This window comes from Microcebus murinus, chromosome 8 (genome assembly GCF_040939455.1).
Source record: "Microcebus murinus isolate Inina chromosome 8, M.murinus_Inina_mat1.0, whole genome shotgun sequence".
NCBI lineage: Eukaryota > Metazoa > Chordata > Mammalia > Primates > Cheirogaleidae > Microcebus > Microcebus murinus.
Genome location: NC_134111.1, coordinates 48815853 through 48839011, shown reverse-complemented (window position 1 = coordinate 48839011; position 23159 = coordinate 48815853). Strand labels below are relative to the sequence as shown.

General features: G+C 35.5%; 1 protein-coding gene across 4 annotated transcripts in view; it reads right to left on the bottom strand.

Moving 5' to 3' along the window:
* Window positions 1-4142: 4142 nt before the first annotated feature.
* The window catches only part of UBR3 (ubiquitin protein ligase E3 component n-recognin 3), a 192554-nt gene continuing 173537 nt past the window's right edge, over window positions 4143-23159 (bottom strand). For all 4 annotated transcript variants that reach the window (XM_020288393.2, XM_020288395.2, XM_020288397.2 and 1 more), the window contains 6 exons: window positions 18441-18548; window positions 18182-18307; window positions 14142-14321; window positions 8067-8276; window positions 6853-6992; window positions 4143-6553 (listed from right to left, as the gene is read on the bottom strand). In XM_020288393.2, coding sequence (XP_020143982.1) covers window positions 6436-6553; window positions 6853-6992; window positions 8067-8276; window positions 14142-14321; window positions 18182-18307; window positions 18441-18548 — 882 coding nt within the window. In that variant the 3' untranslated portion in view covers window positions 4143-6435. The remainder of the gene's footprint in view (window positions 6554-6852; window positions 6993-8066; window positions 8277-14141; window positions 14322-18181; window positions 18308-18440; window positions 18549-23159) is intronic.

Here is a 23159-nt window from a genome sequence, read left to right as displayed (position 1 = left end):
AGGTTTGCTGACCTCTGCTCTAAATTGACGCCATAACCAAAATAAAAGCCATAAAGACCAAAATCCATACCATGACTCAAGAAGCCATGATCTGATTCCTGCCCATCTTACCTGCATCACCTCTTGTCACACTCCCTTCTGCTTTCTATGCTTCAACCATACTGCACTTCTTCAGTTTTTGTTTTTTGGTTTTTTTTGTTTTTTTTTTTTGAGACAGAGTCTCGCTTTGTTGCCCAGGCTAGAGTGAGTGCCGTGGCGTCAGCCTAGCTCACAGCAACCTCAAACTCCTGGGCTCAAGGGATCCTCCTGCCTCAGCCTCCCAAGTAGCTGGGACTACAGGCATTCGCCACCATGCCCGGTTAATTTTTTGTATATATTAGTTGGCCAATTAATTTCTCTCTATTTATAGTAGAGACGGGGTCTCGCTCTTGCTCAGGCTGGTTTTGAACTCCTGACCTCGAGCAATCCGCCCGCCTCGGCCTCCCAGAGAGCTAGGATTACAGGCGTGAGCCACCGCGCCCGGCCTGGTTTTTTTTTTTTGAGGCAGAGTCTCACTTTGTTGCCCAGGCTAGAGTGAGTGCCATGGCATCAGCCTAGCTCACAGCAACCTCAATCTCCTGGGCTCAAGCAATCCTTCTGCCTCAGCCTCCCGAGTAGCTGGGACTACAGGGATGTGCCACCATGCTCGGCTAATTTTTTTTTTTGGTATATGTATTTTTAGTTGGTCAATTAATTTCTTTCTATTTTTAGTAGAGACGGGGTCTTGCTCAGGCTGTTTTCGAACTCCTGACCTCGAGCAATCTGCCCACCTCGGCCTCCCAGAGTGCTAGGATTACAGGCGTGAGCCACCACGCCCAGCCCATTTCTTCAGTTTCTTGAGTGCAACCTCCTTACTCTTATTTCAGGGTCTGTTTACTGCATCTTTTAGAAAGCCCTCCTCCATTCCCTCCTTCACTTCACTTACCTCTACCCTTTTTTCAGGTCTCAGCTTAAACATCATTTCTTCCACGTAGCCTTCTGTGAACTCCCCAAATTAAATGAGTCCATTGGTTCTCATAGCTGAACTTGCTGATAACATTCAGTTGACCTATAATTACATTATCAGTGTTGTTTTCCACTAGACTGTAAACAGACACTGACCTTTTCTGTCTTGTTCAATGTGGTATCCCCAGCATTTAGCTTCGTGTCTGGCATGCAGCAGGCACTTAATATTCTTTGCACTCTCTACTTTTATTTTTTTTTAGTGAAGCATAAGCAGAAAGTTTTATTTAGCAAACCCACTCCCCAAAACAAGCAGATGATAGTACACTCCAAAGGGGTCGGAGCGGGCACACGTTCAAGCAGACAATGGCCTTGGAGTCTCGTTAGGTTTGTCCTTTTCTTCCCTATTTGCTCACCCTTCTTAATTCTGTCAAGTCTCATTTAATACTCTCTGTATCTCTCTGTTCCTACTACAACTCCCTTATTTGAGCCAAACACCATTTTGTGTCTGGCCTCTTTCAACAGATACCTGGACAAGTTTCCCTACTCTGGATTTTTCTCCACAATGTAGCCAGACTGACTTTTCTAAAATGCAAATCTGATCATGTCACTTCATTGTTTAAAGCCCTAAAAATGGCTTCCCACAGCTCTCTGAAAAAAGCCTAAAACCTTAGAATGGTTTACAAATCTTTGTAATTTAGATTTTATTTATCTCTCAAAAACACCTATGCTTATAGTCAGAATGAGTCCTTTTCAGGTTCACAACCACAAGTGCTCTCTCAAGATTTTGCAAATGGTATTCCCTATGCCTGCCTGAAACATTACTCCCTACACTTAACTCTTTCACCTAGATAATGCCTACACAGTATTTGGAAATCATTTTAGACATCTCTACCCCGTGGAAGCCTTCTCATACTCCCCAAGTCTGGTTTAGAGGGTCCCTCTATAGCATCTTCTGCTCTTCTCCCCTTCTCCCCAAACACATACATCATCTGTAGCATTGACTACACAGGAAACTATCTGAGAGAAAGGACTATTTGACTTTTTTTCCATTGTACTTCCAATATTTATTACCATGCTTGGCAGATAGAAGGAGCTCAATAAATACTCACTAAATAAATGAATTTAAATGCCTCAATACTGAAGCAATTTATCATAATTCCAAAAGAAAACCTTGAAAGGTCTGTTCATTAAATCTTATTGAGACTTCCAATCCTATACCTATCAATTTATCCTACAAATCCAACATGAATCCCATACTCATGTCAACCAACACCCCTAATTCTCTTATCAACTTATACTGTACCCCTATATACTGCACACATCTAATCCCCAAGCCATGAATTAATTTAGTAGTCTAATTTCTACCCTTCAGGTCCTAGAATGCTGATCTTAGGGGCTCTATAAAGTCACAGAACCTTTGTAAATGGCTCCATTAAACTTGTGACTTCTAACCCCACTGGGCTGTCAGTATGACTTTTGTGGTACTTCTCTTTATTTCTGCCTTATTTTCTCTCTTGAGTATATGTCTAAACTTTTACCTCTTACTTAAGCCCCCAGATATGATAGGCCTGCTTACTCTCAACACATTGTGCTCCTCTGTTACCAAGATAAGAGGGAATCAGATATAAATCCTCTTATTTTATTCCAGACTTTCTTTCTTTTCTCTTCTATCTTTTCTTTCTCCTTAAGCCAAAACCTTTATCTGTGCTATTGACCCCACTCCTTCTGGTCTTGGGCTCTGCTTCATCAGTTTGGTATTATTACGTCTTACATTAATTTAACTCACACAAAGGCAGCTCTACACAAGATCCCACTGTGCCTTTTCATTGTGTTGCATCAGATGGAGTCACACTCATTCCTCTGCTAGGTGACTACTATACACTAAGATGGCAGGTAATAGCTCTTCCGTATCTGATGTGTTTGATTAATAGGGAGCTTGGAATGTCATAAATAAAAAAGTGATCATGTTGTCATCCTGCTCACTCCAGCTCATCCCTGTTGAACTAAGTAGTGCTTAACATCATCCACCCAGATCATAAGGCAAAGGAAAGAACTATGTCCTATGAATGGTACTGAGAAACAGTCACAAGTCATCTGCTTTCCCATAACAGTTAATTATCAGGTATAGCCACCAGTAAATGCCCACCTTGCCTTGGTGATTTGGTTCTAGTGGTTAAAATCAGGCTTTTTGTTTTTATTTTTTCACAACACGACCTCCAAATACAAGCCAAGAGAGTCTTAGGCCTCATATCCTCCCATACTGTTGTTACCTCTAAGCTTTCAGTCAGCATCTTTTCTAATTCACAGAAATTAATAAATACTACAATACATAAAACATAAGAATGGCCGGGCGCGGTGGCTCACGCCTGTAATCCTAGCACTCTGGGAGGCCGAGGCGGGCGGATTGCTCAAGGTCAGGAGTTCGAAACCAAGCCTGAGCAAGAGCGAGACCTCGTCTCTACTATAAATAAATAAAAAAGAAATTAATTGGCCAACTAATATACATAGAAAAAATTAGCCGGGCATGGTGGTGCATGCCTGTAGTCCCAGCTACTCGGGAGGCTGAGGCAGGAGGATCACTTGAGCCCAGGAGTCTGAGGTTGCTGTGAGCTAGGCTGACGCCACGGCACTCACTCTAGCCTGGGCAACAAAGTGAGACTCTGTCTCAAATAAATAAATAAATAAATAAAACAGAAGAAAAGGTCTGAGAATGGAAATGCACTGCTAGATGATAAATGGCTGGTGAGCTACAGGACGGAGGGGTAGAGGGGTAGAGATGAGGACTGTCAATTCAAACAAGACCACAGACAACTCAAAATAAACATTATCATAAAGCACTTTCAATTTCTGCAGTCTAGCTGGGAACTTTCAGGAAAGAGCAGAGACCATAGCAGTGTTTCTCAAATCTACACAACCATTTCCTTTTCCCTCTACCAAAAAACACACATTTAGCAACAGCTTTGCCAGACAAGGACAGAAAAAACAGGAACTATCTTTGCAACTAAAAGATAAAAGACAAAGAAAATCCTTTAGATCTATTCTACTTTAAAGCAACTACTAGTTATGTTACACTTTGATCTTTTCAGCCATGCTCACGCATGTTAATATCCTTGAAAAAAAAAATGCAAGCATTAAACATTTTAAGGACCTTTCACAAACCAAATGACAGTAGGTTTTTATTAACATATCTTACAATGTTGATTATTCCTAGTTTTGTAATTTCTGCTTAATTATAAAGATTGATTTAGCTTCTACAGTAATGTACTGTATTTAAATGATCATTCATACAAGATATCACACCAGTACATTTTGTTTGAATAATATACACACATCACTCTAACTTGGACCTGTTATTTTTAAAAGTGGGCTTATAAATGGGACTTATAAAAGTTATGGGGAAAAAATTAAAGTTCTAGTTTAGCAGCATGCATGTATGTATTCAAGTACAATTTTCAACCAAGTGCTTTTTAAAAATTTACTGGTGACTAATTCACCAATATCAAAATAAACACTATCAAATACCCAAATTTTAAAGTTAAGGCTAATATTTTCACTTCACATCCATATGCACAACCATAAAACATTCCATTTTAAATAAGTAGTAATCAAAGTCTGAATACATTATACCATGTGTATATATAGCATCAGAGTTTCAAACTACAGAATTATTCAAGTTCATGAATCCTGTAACAATATTTACTAGAGATGTAAATTAGCATTTTGCTCTTCAACCACACTTACAAATGGTCTGGTATTCATAATGATTGATGCAAAAAATATGACAGGCTGAACTTATGATACAGTATTTAAAAAAGTAGCAATGTGTTGGAAAGGACAGCTATTTAGTCAAACAGAATCATTCTAGTCTTACAGAAAATTATCTTAATATTTTGGAAATGTATATAAAAATAGCAAGCTATTTCCATGTATTTTGTTGTAGAGCTATAGGTAATTTTTTGACTTTTTGAACATATTTGAATATGTACTGCTCTGCTTTCCCTATTTTAATGCAAGGCCATCATTTAATGTCCATTTTCATATTCTGTAATATGTCATTACAAAAACTTTTTTAGAACACAGATTTGATGTTATTTTTGTATTTTTTCATTAGCTTTTTTAAAGTTTATTTTTACATGTAAAAATGTAATGTTATATAACAAGCCACGGAAGTCCAAAGAACCAGGAATTGCTTGATAGTACTATATATGAAATAATCATCAAATTACTGAATCATTTGGGAAAAAAATCTTGGTAGCAATATATAACATGCTTTTCTATAATCTTCCTTCCCTACTTATAGAGTGGGATTTAGCTCAATCATTCCAATTCTTACTGATTTAAAACTCTACAAACATAAATTGCATACTGAGAACAGTTTCTAGAAGACTACATGGTTCATTCATGAGGGTCACCACTGAGCCTTTTTTTTTTCTTTTAGGAAATCAAGCAAAAATAGAAGTGATTACACTGCACAAACACAGTATAGCTGAACCTCTTGAGCTGACAGTAAAGTTACAAAACTTATGGTTAATTTGTAGGGAAGTCTGAGCATTTCCAATCCAATCATAAAAAACAAAAACAAAAAAACTTGGTTGGTAATAAAAGGTGGGCATGCAAAGAAAAAAATCTGCATGTGTATGTTCTTAAACCTTTTGATTTTATAGCAAAATCTATTTGTTACTACCTTAGTAATTCATCCAACTGAAATGGCAAATTTTGATTTTTATGACTCCCCACCAACCATACATAAGCCCCTCAAAATGTACTGTATTATATTAACAGCAGCTATCTACTTATTTTACAGCTATTTCAATTATTTACCTGGGGAGAATATTTATGAAATTCCTGAGAATGAATTAAGTTTTCAGCAAAGCTTTAAACTTTTAACAGATTCCTCACAATAAGAAAAATTTTACAGTTCTACTATTAGACCAACTTTTACTATACAATATTTCACATAAATCATGTTTTACATTTTGTTCTAATTACATACAGCAAAATTCTCAAATCAACACAAGAATGGAAGAGGAAAAAGATGCATTATGCTTAGCAGATGCAAATTAAAACACACAGACAGAAAAAGGCAGCAAAATTTCAAATAAATCACACCCACTCTAAGTATCAATGAATAGCTGATATGCATTTTGGGGAGAATCACTTCTGAATGATTTTGTGAACAAGTTGTGCTTCTTGTTAATTGTGCACTTAAAAAAAATGACGACTAAAGAATAATTTAACTTGTTATTTGTTAAGTTCTCCAAATAATTAAAAAAAAAATTATTATACCATTAACGTGATTACCAAGCACCTAATTTTGGAAAGGCTTCATCATGTATGTTCTCTTTTTTCCCTCAGTAAAAGTGTTAATCCCCCAAATTAAGTTAAAGCTTATTGTTGATAAAATAAATTCTTAATGAAAATGATGATATAATGCAATGCTGAGGTGGTGAATCACAGCCCATTGTAATGTGGACCCCATCTTTTATTGATGTGATCAAAAGTATGAGAAATCCACTGTTGTTCCAGAACTTTGTATCTTTCCTTACAAATGTAGAGAGGTTTGCCTCGCCTAGAATAAAAAGAAAAAAAAAGTATTAAAAGTAATATAATACAATGAAGATCCCACTTGCATTTCTTTTTTTAATAGATTCTTTGTGGCAAAAATCTCATCCAATAATTTGGTTTATTTCATGTTTTCTCAGCATGTTGATATGGAGAATATCTCAAAAACTCAGAAATAGGTCTAAATTAATGACTGGCAGAAAACTTCTTAATATTAAAAAATTATAATTACAAAGCCAGGAATGACATTGGTTTTTACTAACCAAACTTCAATAAAACACCTGGATATATGCGTGCACATCTAACCTAAGATCCCGGTCTTCCTCTCCATGAGCATCCAAATATACGGAACCCCAGAGGCAGAAGCGGTGACCTCGAATGATGATAATTACTGATGCATTGATCAAAAGGAAAATCCCTGTTCCAGCACCACAGTTCTGAGAATGCTAAAAAGTAAAAAGTATATTAAGGAACTTCATAATTAAAGGAGCCTATTGATAACAATATCAAAAATGTCTTCATTAAATTCCTTCTTTAAATTTCTAATAAGATTACATGTAAGGTAAATTTATAACCCTATTCCCAACACTTTATTATTAATAGATTGGGAGGAATTGGGGTAAAGATTATCTAGAAAAGCAATTAAGAGACAACCTAATTCAGAGACTAGCACTGCCAACAGCATACAATGATGACTGTTGTTTCATCACAGCACATTTAAAAGTATATACCATGGAAGTAAAACTCAGTGGAAATCAAGCAGGGGAGAGGGGGGAGGAGAGGATGGGCCAAAACCTACCTAATGGGTACAATGAACACTATCTGGGTGATGGGCATACCTATAACCCTGACTCAAACATAACAAAATTGATATATGTAACAAAAACATTTATACCCCTGTAATATTTTGAAATTAAAAAAATATATATATATATGTATGTATCTTAGCAGTCATTATCAGTCCATAAAGACTCACATCCTGCTTTTTAAATGCTGTATTATATTACATTGGACACACTGTAGTTCAGTAATTATCAGTTGCACAAATTCAGGGAGCCCTCCACATTGTATTCTATGTGAATGGCAGACACAGAATTTGTGCAATGCCCTGGACTATATTGTTTCTAATACTACGACAAGCAATCCTGCAGTAAGTACCTTTGTAAATAAGGCTTTGAGTGTGTATATTAGGTAATGAATCTATCTGTAGAATAAAATCCCAGAGAAGAATTGTTCAAGTTAAGAAAAAAAAAGTATATACCATGAAAAGACAGGAGAAAGGAGAACTGGAATTGTACTTAAGAAAATTTCACTCACTGAAGGCCTCAAGAGACTTTTTTTTTACCATTCTACTGGATTAAAATAACAAAAGCAAAAACAAAATACAATCCCTAAAAGTACTGTATATTTAACTTAAAGAGTAGTTAAATTTGAAGAGCTGGTATCACCATATATGTTACATTTCCATGTAATAAGAGCCTTGAGTTTTCATAAATTTTACATTATTTACTATTGCTTACCAATACGCATTCACAGTAACTTTGTTGCTTGCAGCAAAGTCCTTTCAGGCATACAAAAGTACCACAAACAAGGCAAACAGCAGGATCTTTAGGAACCTTGGTACAGACACTACAGGTTTTTCTGTGGTAGTACTGAAAAATGGTGTTATAATTCTCAGGCAACTGTAGTAGGTGGGGTAATTTCCATCTTGACTCTTGGATAAGCAAGGCCTAAAACATTATCCAAAAATATTCATTAGTCCTATGTATTTAAGTCACTAACATAAAATACTTATTTTTTTTTTTTTTTTTTTTTTTTTGAGACAGAGTCTCGCTTTGTTGCCCAGGCTAGAGTGAGTGCCGTGGCATCAGCCTAGCTCACAGCAACCTCAAACTCCTGGGCTCGAGTGATCCTTCTGCCTCAGCCTCCCGGGTAGCTGGGACTACAGGCATGCGCCACCATGCCCGGCTAATTTTTTATATATATATCAGTTGGCCAATTAATTTCTTTCTATTTATAGTAGAGACGGGGTCTCACTCTTGCTCAGGCTGGTTTTGAACTCCTGACCTTGAGCAATCCGCCCGCCTCGGCCTCCCAAGAGCTAGGATTACAGGTGTGAGCCACAGCGCCCGGCCAAAATACTTATTTTTAAAAAGACTTTTTTTTTAAGAAAGGAAAATGTGCCTCCAAGAATGTGACTTATTTTATCAATACTCCTCTCATTTCCATTTTATAAATGACTATTACAAAATAGTACTTCAATAATTACCATTCTCTATTTTAATGTTGTTTTGAATTATAATATGATGTAATTTTTTAGATTAAGCACCATAAAACATTTAAATGTGTTAATACTTTAAAAGAAAAATATGAACTATCATTAAGCATGCAGGAAAAATCTAAGTGTACCTGACTTTAAACAAGCCTAATGCAAAAGCTTCAACAAGTTATATATTTTTTAAAATCAAGTTTTGGCCTTTCTCAGATAAATAAATAATACATTAGCCTTTTCTTTAGAGAAGATGGTGGTTATAACTCATTATTTCTATTTTAATACTTCATAATTTATAATCTCCTTCCTAGAATATGGACTATTTATTACACCTCAAGTTGTTAAGATCTTTTGTATCCATAAATGCTAGGGCTATAATTCTTGTCATAAATTTCTTGCTGTAAGTATGAAACAATGTCAAATTAGTTAAATTTCCCTGCAGTGTCTACTTTATTCACTATTTGCAGTTACATAAAAATACTGGTATAGCATTTTTTCTAGATGTGACTCCATTCACACTTAAAATAGAAAAAAATGTAATATAAATCTATTATCTTAAGAAACTGTAAAAATGACAGGCAATTTATACAGCGATTATTTCACATTACCTACAGCCAGCCATAATCCATCTAAATCAAGGGAGTAACTAAGTAGTTAGCTTGCTGCTTATCAGTGAGTTCATAAGGATAAGAACAATATATGGGCTTACAATACCCAATTTGCCAGTACTCAGTCCTCAACCCTGGACTTCAAAGATGGCATATTCTGTAAGGAGTTGATTACATTGGAACCCTTCCATTAATGGAAAGGGATAAGATTTGGTTCTATTATTATCCAGTAGCCCACACCACACTGCCTCTGATCAAAGAATTTCCTTCATAAAGAGAGAGGTAGGCCAGGTGCGGTGGCTCATGCCTATAATCCTAGCCTGTAATCTGAGAGGCTGAGGTGGGTGGATTGCTCAAGGTCAGGAGTTCGATACCAGCCTGAGCAAGAGCGAGATCCCGTCTCTACTATAAATAGAAAGAAATTAATTGGCCAACTAATATAATAGAAAAAATTAGCTGGGCATGGTGGCACATGCCTGTAGTCCCAGCTATTCGGGAGGCTGAGGCAGTAGGATTGCTTGAGCAAAGGAGTTTGAGGTTGCTGTGAGCTAGGCTGATGCCACGGCACTCACCCTAGCTTGGACAACAAAGCGAGACTCTGTCTCAAAAAAAAAAAAAAAAAAAAAGAGACAGAGAGGTAAAGCAACAGGTGGCTGTCTAAGGAATTCACTAATCTTAACATATATTCAATCATTTGAAAAATTAATGTTTTTTTAAATGATGACCTACTACACTAATTTTTTATCAGTGCCATAAAATTTGTTAGAGGATGTCATCTGGAAGAAAACACCTACAGAATGAGGTATATGCTATAATCAGCAACCAGCTGGAATGCAAAGATATGGGTACCAAGGGGTAGAAAGTGGTTATGGTACCTCTCATGATTACACCTAAAAATTCAGTTTTAAATTTCTGCTTCACTGCTACTTGGATTCTTCTGTGGTTTTAGTACCTAAGGAAGCTGTGTACTATTCTCTATTAGGGGATATAATAATAGTGCCACTGAACTGAAACTAAAAGACATCATTCTAGGTTCCTTATACCACTAGGAGGACAAAGTAAGATGCTTATAGCATTGTCTTGACAGAGTGACCCCAACAGTCAAAAAGAATAAAAATACTGCTGCATAATAGGTAGCAGTATTTTGGAACTTAGAGATGACCCCCTCCATATACCATGTACCAAGCTTGATAAGCAAAATTTTAATACAAGACTATTGCAGCAAGACAGGATCCATCACCAGAAGCTTAGCTCTCTCTGAATAAAAGGTCACATCCTTGGTCAAACAAATCCAATCATTGAGGTACTGGGACAAAGAAGGTAAAAGAAGGAAGTCATATATGCATTTGACTGTTAATAGCTGTAGCTATTTAACTACTTGCAAATCTTCTTGCTTACTGTGTCACATATTTTTACAATATTTTCATTTTCTTTTCCTTTCTCTTACTATTAAATTCAGGGTGAGTAGGTGCTAGTTAAAATTTTCCAGATCATCTGGGTGTGAGTACAACAAATCAGAGGAACAAAAGGTATCTCTCAGAGCTTCCGGATGCAGGGAGGCCTGACCATGTAACGACTAGGTATGACTTCAGATTGCTTATTTGGAAAAGTCATAGATGTATCTATGGTTAAATAAGATGGTTACATCATTTTGAACAGCAGAAGAAGTGAAACTATATGAATGAGAAGTAAGATGTATATGTGCCATGCAGGTAAGATACGGGGCCACCAGTTTTCTTTTTTTAAAAAATCTCTGCCTAGCATCCCTTTCTGCCTTCTTGTATTAACAACATTACAAGTTCTTTTGGAAAATAACCTCTTTCCCCGCTCCAAACAGGTCTGATGGGGCTGCCCCAACAAAAGACCCTGCCACAGGGATGTACATATTACACAATTTAGGCCAACCAGATTCTCTCTCCTAGGAATGTGAATCTTAAGCACACACATGGAAGGAAGGAAAGTGGTTGTGACAGAGTCATCCGCAGCAGCACTTCAGAGAAAACCACTTTGTGGTTTCTCTTTTTCCCAAGGGATGGCAGTCCAGCTCTTCTTCAATTCTGCAAGTTACCACGTATGCTTCCAATGAATCCTGGTTTGTTTGTTTACTGTTGTGGTTTGCTTTTGTTTAATTTTCCTACCTTACCAGAACTGGATTTCATTGTTTGCAACCAAAGAATCTCAACTGACAGAAAAATTCAGAAGCAGTAATTGAGGCTATTTTCAAGGGTAATGTTGTTGGACTATTCAGCTTCTATCACTGCTCATCCTGCTAAGCCTCTCTATTCAAATTAAAAATTCCTGGGAAAGAGAATCTAGTTGACCTAGGGTCAGGGTCAAGGTTAGGAACAGAACAGAGTGGAGCAGGGACAGGAGTGGGGATGCAGGTCAAACAGTTAAATAAATAATAATTCTGCATTAGCAAAAATAAATAAATAAATATCTACTACTATGACTCTAAAACAAATAATTATCACTCAATTTTACAAAAAGATTAAGTATTTTAAAATGATAGGCTGGGCGTGGTAGCTCCTGCCTGTAATCCTAGCACTCTGGGAGGCCAAGGTGGGAGGATCCCTTGAGGTCAGTAGTTCGACACCAGCCTGAGTAAGAGTGAGACCCCCATCTCTCCTAAAAATAGAAAAATTAGCCAGGCATGGTGGCACACACCTGTAGTCCCAGCTACTTGGGAGGCTGAGGCAGGAGAATCACTTGGGCCTAGGAGTTTGAGGTTGCTGTGAGCTAAGCTGACATCACAGCACTCTAGCCCAGGTGACAGAATGAAACTCCATGTCATAAATAAATAAATAAAATGATAAATTTTTATTTTCTATTAACATCCATACCAATAATCATTCATCTAAAATGTAGGCTTGATTTTAACCACGGCTTATATGAAGACAAAAATTTTGAGTGTGCTCATCACTTTTCTCCCTGCTCTAGTTCTACAATTATACAAATCTATTACTCCACGTCATTCCTCATAACTTCAGACATCAAAATATAATGTCACATTTTTGCTATACTCTTTGAATAAAGAAATTATTAAACAGGAAAAAGATTTTTATTTATAATATGTAAGGTACAATTAACTTCTTGACTTTTCCTTTCCTTTAAAATAATGGTAAAAATGAGGTAGCATCTTTTTAAGGATTTCAGCAAAAAATGGAAAAGAACAAAAGCAGACAAATTTATTATTTGTGCTAATTTTGCCTTTATTATTCACTTCAGTGTTTTACAAATTAAGTCTGGCCTGACACCTCCCTCTGAAATGCCAATTTTTAATTGTCCTTTTGATATTCAAAATTAAAATTTTCATTTTCCCTGAAATTTGGATACCTTTTTATCAGTTCTATTTCTGTCAATGACACCATCCCACAACTTACTTGTTCCACAAATATTTATTAAGTGACTAGTCTGTATCAGGCACTTTCTAGGAACTAAGTATTCATGGATAAATAAGAAATAATTTCTGTTTTGTGGAGCCCCATTCAGATATATTAAAGAAATAATGTGATCAATATGGCAAATGTTAGCGACAAAAGTACAGTCTTATGGCACAATAGAAGGAGGGAATTAGGACTGTAAACGAAGACAGACTATCTGACAAATCTACATGGAAGAGGTAAACATTTATCTTAGCAAAGCCTCAAAGAGTGATTAATTCAACAGGAGAAAGGTAAGGAGTTTGCGTCAGATAAAAGTAACAGCAAAAATAAGCAATGTCACAGAAGTTTGAAGATGTGTAACACACTTATGAAACATTCTTTTGTGATCTGAGCAAGGCAGTGGCATACAATGAAGATGGAAAGGCAAGCAAGATGGTGACAATCCTTGAATGCCATGTGAGGAGTCCATATCTTCTTCTACAGGCATTATCAATGGTTTCAGTGGGAGCATGTTCCTATTAGAACTATATATACTAGTCACTATTCTCCTAATGATTCAGGTTCAAGATCTTAAAGTCATGTACATCTGGTCACCAAGTCCTATATATTTTTCTCAAATATCTCTTGTACTAGTTACTTTCTAAGTTTTACTATCAGAAAAAGAGTCCAGATTTTCTTTACCACCTAAACAATCTCTGGCTTCCTTTTCTCCTTACTTTAATTTACCTATTAAAAAGCTACCAGAATTATCGCTCTAAAATACCACTTTCATTGTACTATTCCATTTCTCAAAAGCTATAATTCTCATATAGAAGAAAGTCTGAGCTCTCACCCATGGCATATATACAGCCACCCACTGCCTCCTCCATGCTACTCTCCAATCCACTCATCTCCAACACAAATCCTTTTACCAGCTGAGCTGGCAGCAAAGGCCCAGCAAATTTTAAAGTTAAAGACATGACCTTTTAGATCTGCTAGTGCAAATCATTTTTTTTAATATGAGCCAGTTCTCCCTCAAATAAGAATACAATTCCTTATCCACCTTAAGATTCCTTTATATCTTCCAAGTCTAGTGCTACGATTATTTAAGGTATTCAATAAAAATCTGTGACCCAAAACAACCTAAAAGTTACAACACCTTATCTTTGTTAACTAAAATATTTCTGCTTTATACTCATAAATGCAATTTGTATAAGTGAAACGCTTTTTCAATTTAATCAGTTTAATAAATGTTTCTAAGAACAGATGAGCTGAAATTTAAAATTCATTATTCTCTTATCTATTAGCATATCACCATTGTAGCAAGTGAGTACTACTCTTTTTACATACCTTTCCTTGTTCCGCATGTCTTTCAGTAAATGATTTTATCTCAAAACACCACTGAGTTATAATATCAAATGCTGGAACTGGCCAATCCAGACAAGAGGCACTGATGAATGGATGTTCTGTTTGGTAAAACGTTGGCAGAAGTCCCAGGCAGCTGGCGAGAACTGAAAATTCTTCTTCTTCCTTTTAGACATGAAACAGAAAATTCTCAAGATATTTCATCAAGAATATTTCCTATTACAGATATTTTAAGTGTCATCCTCATCAATTACTTTGGGACAACAAGAAAACTTTCTTAACTGAGTCAACTGGAAAACAGTAAAGGGATTAGGAGATACAAAGAAGAGAAAGTTCCTAGCTGTTATTATATGTCTAAATATCCCCAAATATTTCTCTTTGAAATTAACTCTAAGTGTCATATAATCTGTTTCTTTATATATTTATTCTTAAAATAGAGTTATTATATATCTGATGAATACATTCTACAGACCCTAGCTACTCTGTGAAAACAAATGTTACTTTGGGGCAAAAAGAAAACGAATTTTGGTTAAAAACACATAGGTTGTCAGTGTGGATAAAGAACAATAGTAAAAACATAGAATTCATAAGAGGCAGTGCTAAATAATTTGCCTGGACTTTGAATGACTATGAAACAAGTGGAGTTTTAAAAATACTTGAGAGATCTAGGAGCCAGGCAATCTGAAGCTCTATTCGCTAATAAAAGAACAAGAGGTATCAGTACAAGGACCCATATTTTGAAAGCTGGATTTTTAAAAAGTTTGTTAGTCTTATAAACACAAAAATATATTCTCCAATCCTTCTTTATTTAGCCAAAAGACCATATAGGAAGCTGGTGTGTCTATTTTACCTTGTCTACTGGATCAATTCCTATTTATCCTCCAAGTTCCAGCTCCCCAGGGAAGCCTTCCATGACTCCATTTAATGAGACCTCAGAACACACAGATCCATTCAGATAAAATAATCCTTCCATACCTTGTAAATTTCTGTCCTTATGCTTACGTTTTCTATTAATAACTTTAAAAATCAATTAGCCTTCACTATAAGACTGTGAGTTACCTGAAAGTAGAGACCCTGTCTTCCCAGTGCTTGGCACATAGTAGACATTCAATGAATGTTTTCAAAACTGAACTAATTATGAACAGTAAGTACAAAATTCTGAAATATGCTACAAAAGAAATAAAGATGAAATAGCAAAAGGATATGCAGGTTGAAAAAGACGTTAATTTTTAAATCTTAAAATGAGGCTACAAATCCTCTATTCATATAGCTACATAAAGGCATTTTTTAAAACAACTTTATTGAGGTATAATTTGCATACCAATAAAATTTACCCATTTTAAGTGCAGTTTGATGAATTTTGGTAAATGCACAGTCATGCAACCACCACATCTATCTATCTATCTATCTATCTATCTATCTATCTATCTATCTATCTATCTATCTATTTATTTTAGAGACGGGGTTTTGTTCTGTTGCCCAGGCTGACGTGCAGTGCATGATCTTAGTTCACTCTAGCCTTGAACTCCTGGGCTCAAGTGATTCTCCTGCTTCAGCCTCTCAAAGTACTGGGATTACAGGTGTTAACCACTGTACCCTGGAACACCACAACAAAATTTTAGAACAATTCCATCACCCCCCAAAATTTTCTATGCCCCTAACCACTCAATCCTAGCCCCTATTCCTGGTCCCAAGCAACCACCCATCTGCTCTCTGCCATCATGGTTTTGGCTTTTTAAAAAATTTTATATAAATGAAATCATATAGTATGTAGTCTTTAGTTCCTAGTTTCACTTAAGATAATATTTTGAGATTCATTCATGTTATTGTGTTTATCAGTATTCCATTCCTTTTAATTGCTGAGTAGTATTCTACTGTATGGATATATTACATTTTGTTCATGCATTCACCTGTTGATGGCTGTTTCCAGTTTTTTGGCTATTGTGAATTAGGCTGTTATGAATATTCATTTAAAAGTCTTTATGTGGATATATGTTTTCATTTCTTTTGGTAGATACCTAGGAGTAGAATTGCTGACTTGTATATTAAGTATATACTTAATTTTTAAAAAGAAACTGCCAAATTTCTTCTAATAATTTATATTCTTTTGCATTCCTATCAGTAATGAATGAGAATTTAGGTATTCTAAATCCTCATCAACACTTGGTATTATCACTTGTGACATTAATTTGTACTTCTCCAATGAGCAATGATGTTCAGTCCTTTTTCAACTATTTTTTGGCCATTCATATATATTCCTTTCAGAAGTGTCTATTCAAATTTTTGCCCACTTTTGTGTTAGTTTTGCTTTATTTTATTGAGTTATAAGAGTTTTTGATATAATTTGGGTATTAATCCTTTGAAACATACTTTTTTTTTTTTTTTTTTTTTGAGACAGAGTCTCGCTTTGTTGCCCAGGCTAGAGTGAGTGCCGTGGCGTCAGCCTAGCTCACAGCAACCTCAAACTCCTGGGCTCGAGCAATCCTTCTGCCTCAGCCTCCCTGGTAGCTGGGACTACAGGCATGTGCCACCATGCCCAGCTAATTTTTTTATATATATATATATCAGTTGGCCAATTGATTTCTTTCTATTTATAGTAGAGACGGGGTCTCGCTCTTGCTCAGGCTGGTTTTGAACTCCTGACCTTGAGCAATCCGCCCGCCTCGGCCTCCCAAGAGCTAGGATTACAGGCGTGAGCCACAGCGCCCAGCCTGAAACATACTTTTTAAAAAACATTGAGATATAATTCACATACTATAAATGTTGGCCTTTTAAAGTGTACAATTCAATGTTTTTAGTATATTCATGAAATTGTGCAACCATTGCCACTTTCTAATTTCAAAATATTTTCATCACCCCTAATGTAAATGGAATTATTTTCTTAATTTCAATGTCAGATTGCTCATTGCTAGTATATAAAAATACTTCAGGATTCAAAGATGATAAATATTATAAATGTCTTAATTTCCACATTCAAATTCCCTGGAATCAAATGGTACATAATGTTAGGGTGATAATCCTATAAACACAGTTTGGGTTTACTTACCTTCTGGCTTCCTAGCCTGTAACTGTTTTGCCTACCTACTTATGTTGACCTACAGTTTTATGAGATAGATTAAACCAGTAATAATTCATTCATCCAAGTTTTAATACTATTGGCTACAAACTGAACATTTTGCTGCTATAAATGCTGTCATATCTTCAAAAAGCAAGTTTTCTGACCAATGTAACTTTTATTTTATTTTATTTATTTTATTTTTTTAGAGAGAGGGACTCATTCTGTTACCCAAGATGGAGGGCAGTGGCACAATCACAGCTCACTGCAGCCTCACACTCCTGGGCTCAAGCAATCTTCCCACCTGAGCCTCCTGAGTAGCTAGGACTACAGGTACACTCCACCACCATACCTGGCTAAATCTTTTCAAAGAATATTTAAAGTAGATGATCTTAATGATACAAATATCAGTAAAACTGAATACTATAATCCTGTTTAAGAACTAGGCATATATTATCACTGATCTAATCCAAACTAGTCAAATATGCAACACTAGCTATATTATCATAAAAATGGTGGATGCAGGCCGGGCGCGGTGGCTCACGCCTGTAATCCTAGCACTTTGGGAGGCCGAGGCGGGCGGATTGCTCAAGGTCAGGAGTTCGAAACCAGCCTGAGCGAGACCCCGTCTCTACCAAAAATAGAAATAAATTAATTGACCAACTAAAAATATATATACAAAAAATTAGCCGGGCATGGTGGCGCATGCCTGTAGTCCCAGCTACTCGGGAGGCTGAGGCAGTAGGATCGCTGAGCCAAAAAAATGGTGGATGCTAACAAATACAAAAATAACAAAAATAGTATAGTAAAAAATTGTAAATATTTTAAATATTTATTCCTTTAAGTTAGACTAACATATACCCAAATGACAGTTATATAAAAAGATATAAGTGCTAGTATATACCAGTATATTTTTAAAATATAGCTTCTTATAAAAACGATGCTCCCTATCCTCTACCCCAAATTATACCTGGCAGCTAGGTAAATCTTCCCCAAAAAGGTGGTGCTGAAGAAGGCTGGTGATTCTGAGGAAAGGTAAGCAGAAGTCCTGTAAGTATTTTTCCATGGATTCAGGAGACCAAGCAGTAGGGCTAACCTAAAGTTAAAAAAGAAAATTTGAACAATTCATTCTATAATAAATATAGCTTAAGAAATTACATTCATAATGGCAACAAAATTTAAATTTTTTACTAAGTAATCACTATATCTGATTTTAGAAAAGGCATTACCATTGCACATTCCTGAGTTCCTTCTTCATGGTATAACTTTCCTTTAGACAGTTCACTTATCACAAAGCTCAGTAACACTTCATAAGACTTTTCTGCATCACACATATTCTGGAAAAAGTTAAAATATTAGTGACATCAGAAATTGAAAATTATAAAAAAATTATATTGAAAATACTTTTTAATGAGTAAAACTATGACTATTGAGGGGGGCATGGGCAATATGTAACTTAACACTTGTACCCCCATAATGCGCTAAAATAAAAAAAATTAAAAAAAACTGTGATTATTATTTTTTAAACATTTGTATTTTAATTCTTCAAAATCTGAGTAAAACCATATACCCTCTGGATTTACAATGAAACTAGGTAGGTGGTCAAAGCTATTCTAATACTTCTTTCAAAGACAGCATATAAATTTCATAATTATATGTAAATGAACATATGTAAATCATGTCTTTTGACCCAGTAATTCCCACTCCTCGGAATTCTTCCTAAGGATATAATCCAAAAGGAAAAAGTCATTAAATGTATAAGACATTTACTGCAGCACTATAATAGCAAAAAAGAAAAAGAAAAAAAAGACCAACAAAAATGAGGCTGTTACCTAAATTATGCAATATCCACTCAAAAGCACAATTATAGGCAGTGAATATGACAAATTTGGGTTATATGGAAAATGTTTACGTGAAAAGCACCCAAAAAAGGTATATATACACTCATTATAGTGGTATAATATATGCATATAACATATGCATGTAATAAAAGAAAATATGGACCACAATTTTTTTTCTTTTACAATTTCCCTCAAATTCCTTGAAGAGGATTTGTTAAAATAATTTACCGCAAAAATAAAATAGGATAATATATGTATTACAGGATGTACAGATACCTGCATTAAATAAGTCTATAACTTAATCTCAGTGACTATTTTCTATTTTTAGAAGACAGGAAAAATAATGGTTATTTATAAATTCAAATTTACTTCAATAAAATCTTTACACATAAGGAAATGCATCTTTTTTTTACATCCTCTGAAATATTAGAGGAAAGTATAACATATAAATTACAGCAAACTATTAATTGGGATAAAGTCATAACTGCTATGACGCCATTTATTCTACTCATTAGCTATAGTTTAAAAATACTAAAATATATGAATTGAATAAACACCATGGAATATAAATTTATACTGAACTATTAAGGCACTGATATTCTTGGACCACAGAATTTTTTTTTTCTTTTGAGACAAAGTCTCACTCGAATGCCCAGGCTAGAATGCCGTGGCGTCAGCCTACCTCACAGCAACCTCAAACTCCTGAGCTCAAGGAATCCTTCTGCCTCAGCCTCCCGAGTAGCTGGGACTACAGGCATGTGCCACCATGCTCAGCTAACTTTTTTTATATATATTTTTAGTTGGCCAATTAATTTCTTTCTATTTTTAGTAGAGACGTGGTCTCGCTCTTGCTCAGGCTGGTTTCAAACTCCTGACCTTGAGCGATCCTCCCACCTTGGCCTCCCAGAGTGCTAGGATTATAGGAGTGAGTCACAGCACCTGCCTGGCCCGGACCACAGAATTTGTAATTTGATGATACTCAGTCTTTCTATAGTTCCTCATTTCCTCATTCACGTTATTTTGCTCTTTTCAACTAGATTGTAAATTCCAAAATGTCAGGAGCTATGTTTTCTCTAATATTTTCCATGTATCCTTCTGCATAACAAAAACCTGAGCAATAAATACATGCTAATTGATGAAATTTATTTTGGAAATATTGAAGTTTCTGACCTTGGAACTTGCCTGGATGTACTTCTTTTGATAATCAGTTCTTTGAATTATTTTTAAATTGCTTCTCTGCTTTTTGCTATATTCAACTCAGCCCATGCAGCATTATATCCTGATTCTAAACTATACAAATGTTCCTGACTCTACAACTGCTCTCCTTGTATCATGTGACTTGCTCCCCCTTTGACTACTTAATCAACTGTATGATCATTTGGCAAATATGACCTGTAGGTTACATACAATTCATAAGAATCAATACCCCTGAATATCAAACAGTAATATGTTTTAAAAACTTGATTTAATCAAGTTACTTTTTAAATAGGCTGAATTCACTTAAACTCAAAATTTTAGAAAGCTCAAAAGAAAATATTACTATAGATTTGCTACTTATTAATCAATGTGGCATATTTAAGTTTCTCCAAATATAGAATCCAGCCTAAAAGCTTCCCAAATCCAGTATATGCTTCTGAGTAAAAGATTTGCAGAGTATAGCAACAGATCACCTAAGTAAACTATTGAGTGATAATTAGCTTTTAAACCTTACTATCATCTACATTTTAAGCACTTCTTTTATACATGGCAAATTCTACATTAGATCAGAAAGTTAAATATAATATAACGTTCACAGCTTATATTGAGAATGCTTCTCACCAGAGAGTACTGGATGGTATAAAAATAATTTTATTTCACACATACAGAAATATTAAGAACGAGTATTTTAGGCCGGGTGTGGTGGCTCACGCCTGTAATCCTAGCACTCTGGGAGGCCGAGCCGGGTGGATCATTCAAGGTCAGGAGTTCGAAACCAGCCTGAGCAAGAGCAAGACCCTGTCTCTACTAAAAATAGAAAGAAATTAATTGGCCAACTAAAAATATATATATAAAAAATTAGCGGCCGGGCGCTGTGGCTCACGCCTGTAATCCTAGCTCTTGGGAGGCCGAGGCGGGCGGATTGCTCAAGGTCAGGAGTTCAAAACCAGCCTGAGCAAGAGCGAGACCCCGTCTCTACTATAAATAGAAAGAAATTAATTGGCCAACTGATATATATATTAAAAAATTAGCCGGGCATGGTGGCGCATGCCTGTAGTCCCAGCTACTCGGGAGGCTGAGGCAGAAGGATCACTCAAGCCCAGGAGTTTGAGGTTGCTGTGAGCTAGGCTGACGCCACGGCACTCACTCTAGCCTGGACAACAAAGTGAGACTCTGTCTCAAAAAAAAAAAAAAAAAAAAAAAATTAGCTAGGCATGGTGGCGCATGCCTGTAGTCCCAGCTACTCGGGAGGCTGAGGCAGGAGGATTGCTTGAGCCCAGGAGTTTGAGGTTGCTGTGAGCTAGGCTGACGTCACGGCACTCACTCTAGCCTGGGCAACAGAGTGAGACTCTGTCTCAAAAAAAAAAAAAAGAAGGCGTATTTTATATAGGCAATGTTTAAATAAATGAAAGAGTAGGCTTGCGAAGCTTAGGAAAGAGGATTTCTGAAAACATGGATAAAAGACATAAAATCAAGATCAGAAGAATCCTAAGGGAGAGGTGACAAAGTATGTGGTTTAAATAAAGAAAAAGATCAACACTTGTGAGATGCAAGAGAGTCTGTGTTAGGTAGAATGCTTTGTCTAAATTATATTGTTTCTTAAACTTTTCCAGTGATAGGCCCTTTTAATATATTCTAGATGCTATAATCCCATTCCCCAGCAAATAAAACAAAATAAAATCTATCCAAGGATCCCAGATTAAGAAATTCTAGTATAAAGACTCTTAGCAGAAATTCCACTGACCAAAAGAGCACAATGTAACTGTAATAATGGTTTTTTGCAGTAGAAACTAAACCTCATTATGAAATTAACTCTAATATCCCTTCAAAAAATATATAGTACCTACATTTTTATTACCCTAGGCCAAATCAGATCTGGAAAAAAACAAGTTTTCATTAGAATTATCACACCTAAGCAAAAGGAATTAAAGAGTTGTAATGAAAGAATGAAGGAAGGAAGAAAGGGGGTGAGAAAAGAGGGAAGATGAAAGAAGTGAAACAAAAAAGGAAGAATGAATGGTGCAGAAACCTAAAGTAGTTACAGAGGTCATATTGGTATATTTCATCACTCATAAATATAGTCATCTCTCAGAATCGCAAGAAATTGGTTCAAGGATCCTCTGTGGGCACCAAAATCTGCACATGGTCAAGTCCTTCATGTAAAATGGTGTAGTACATTTACAGTTGTTGCTATTATAGGTATTTACAATCTGCTATGTATCTAAATGTTTATATCTATTGTAGAAAAAGCTAATAATGTGGCCAACCAACCTACAGATTATCATAATCTTTTGTTTCCTTTCACTAAATTTATATGATTATAAGCTAATATAATTAATGTTCTGATAAGAATCTGTTTCATATTGTTTTATTAAGTGTTTTTTAAAATAGCTAACAATCATGAAATTGAGAAAACCCTGACAGAATAGTTACCTAAATTACCTCATTTCTTCCATCATAGATTTATAATTGTCTACTTTTGTCCTTCAGTTCTCATTTTAAACATTCAAATGAATAGATTTAGACCCAAATTATATCAGCAAATGTTTTAATTGTATAACTTTTCATAACTAGACAGCTTACTAAGGAAACATATTTAAATTATGATATAGCATAGAAACCCAATATACTTGATTTAAATGTTATTTAAATACTAAAAATTCAAATATAAGATTAGATTACAGTCAGAGAAATTTAAAGAATATATGTATTTTTTAAAAAAGATAATTACAAAAGACAAAATTGTCCAAGAATCAACTAGACAAGGGGGGGAAAAATCATTTAAGAAGAAGACAGAAATCCATTTTGAGAATTTAGAATAACAGAATTTAGAAATAAAGGGGCCCTTATGAATCATATGGTGTAAACCTCTCATTATAATCTTTGAGAAAGCTAAGACTTAGACAGTTG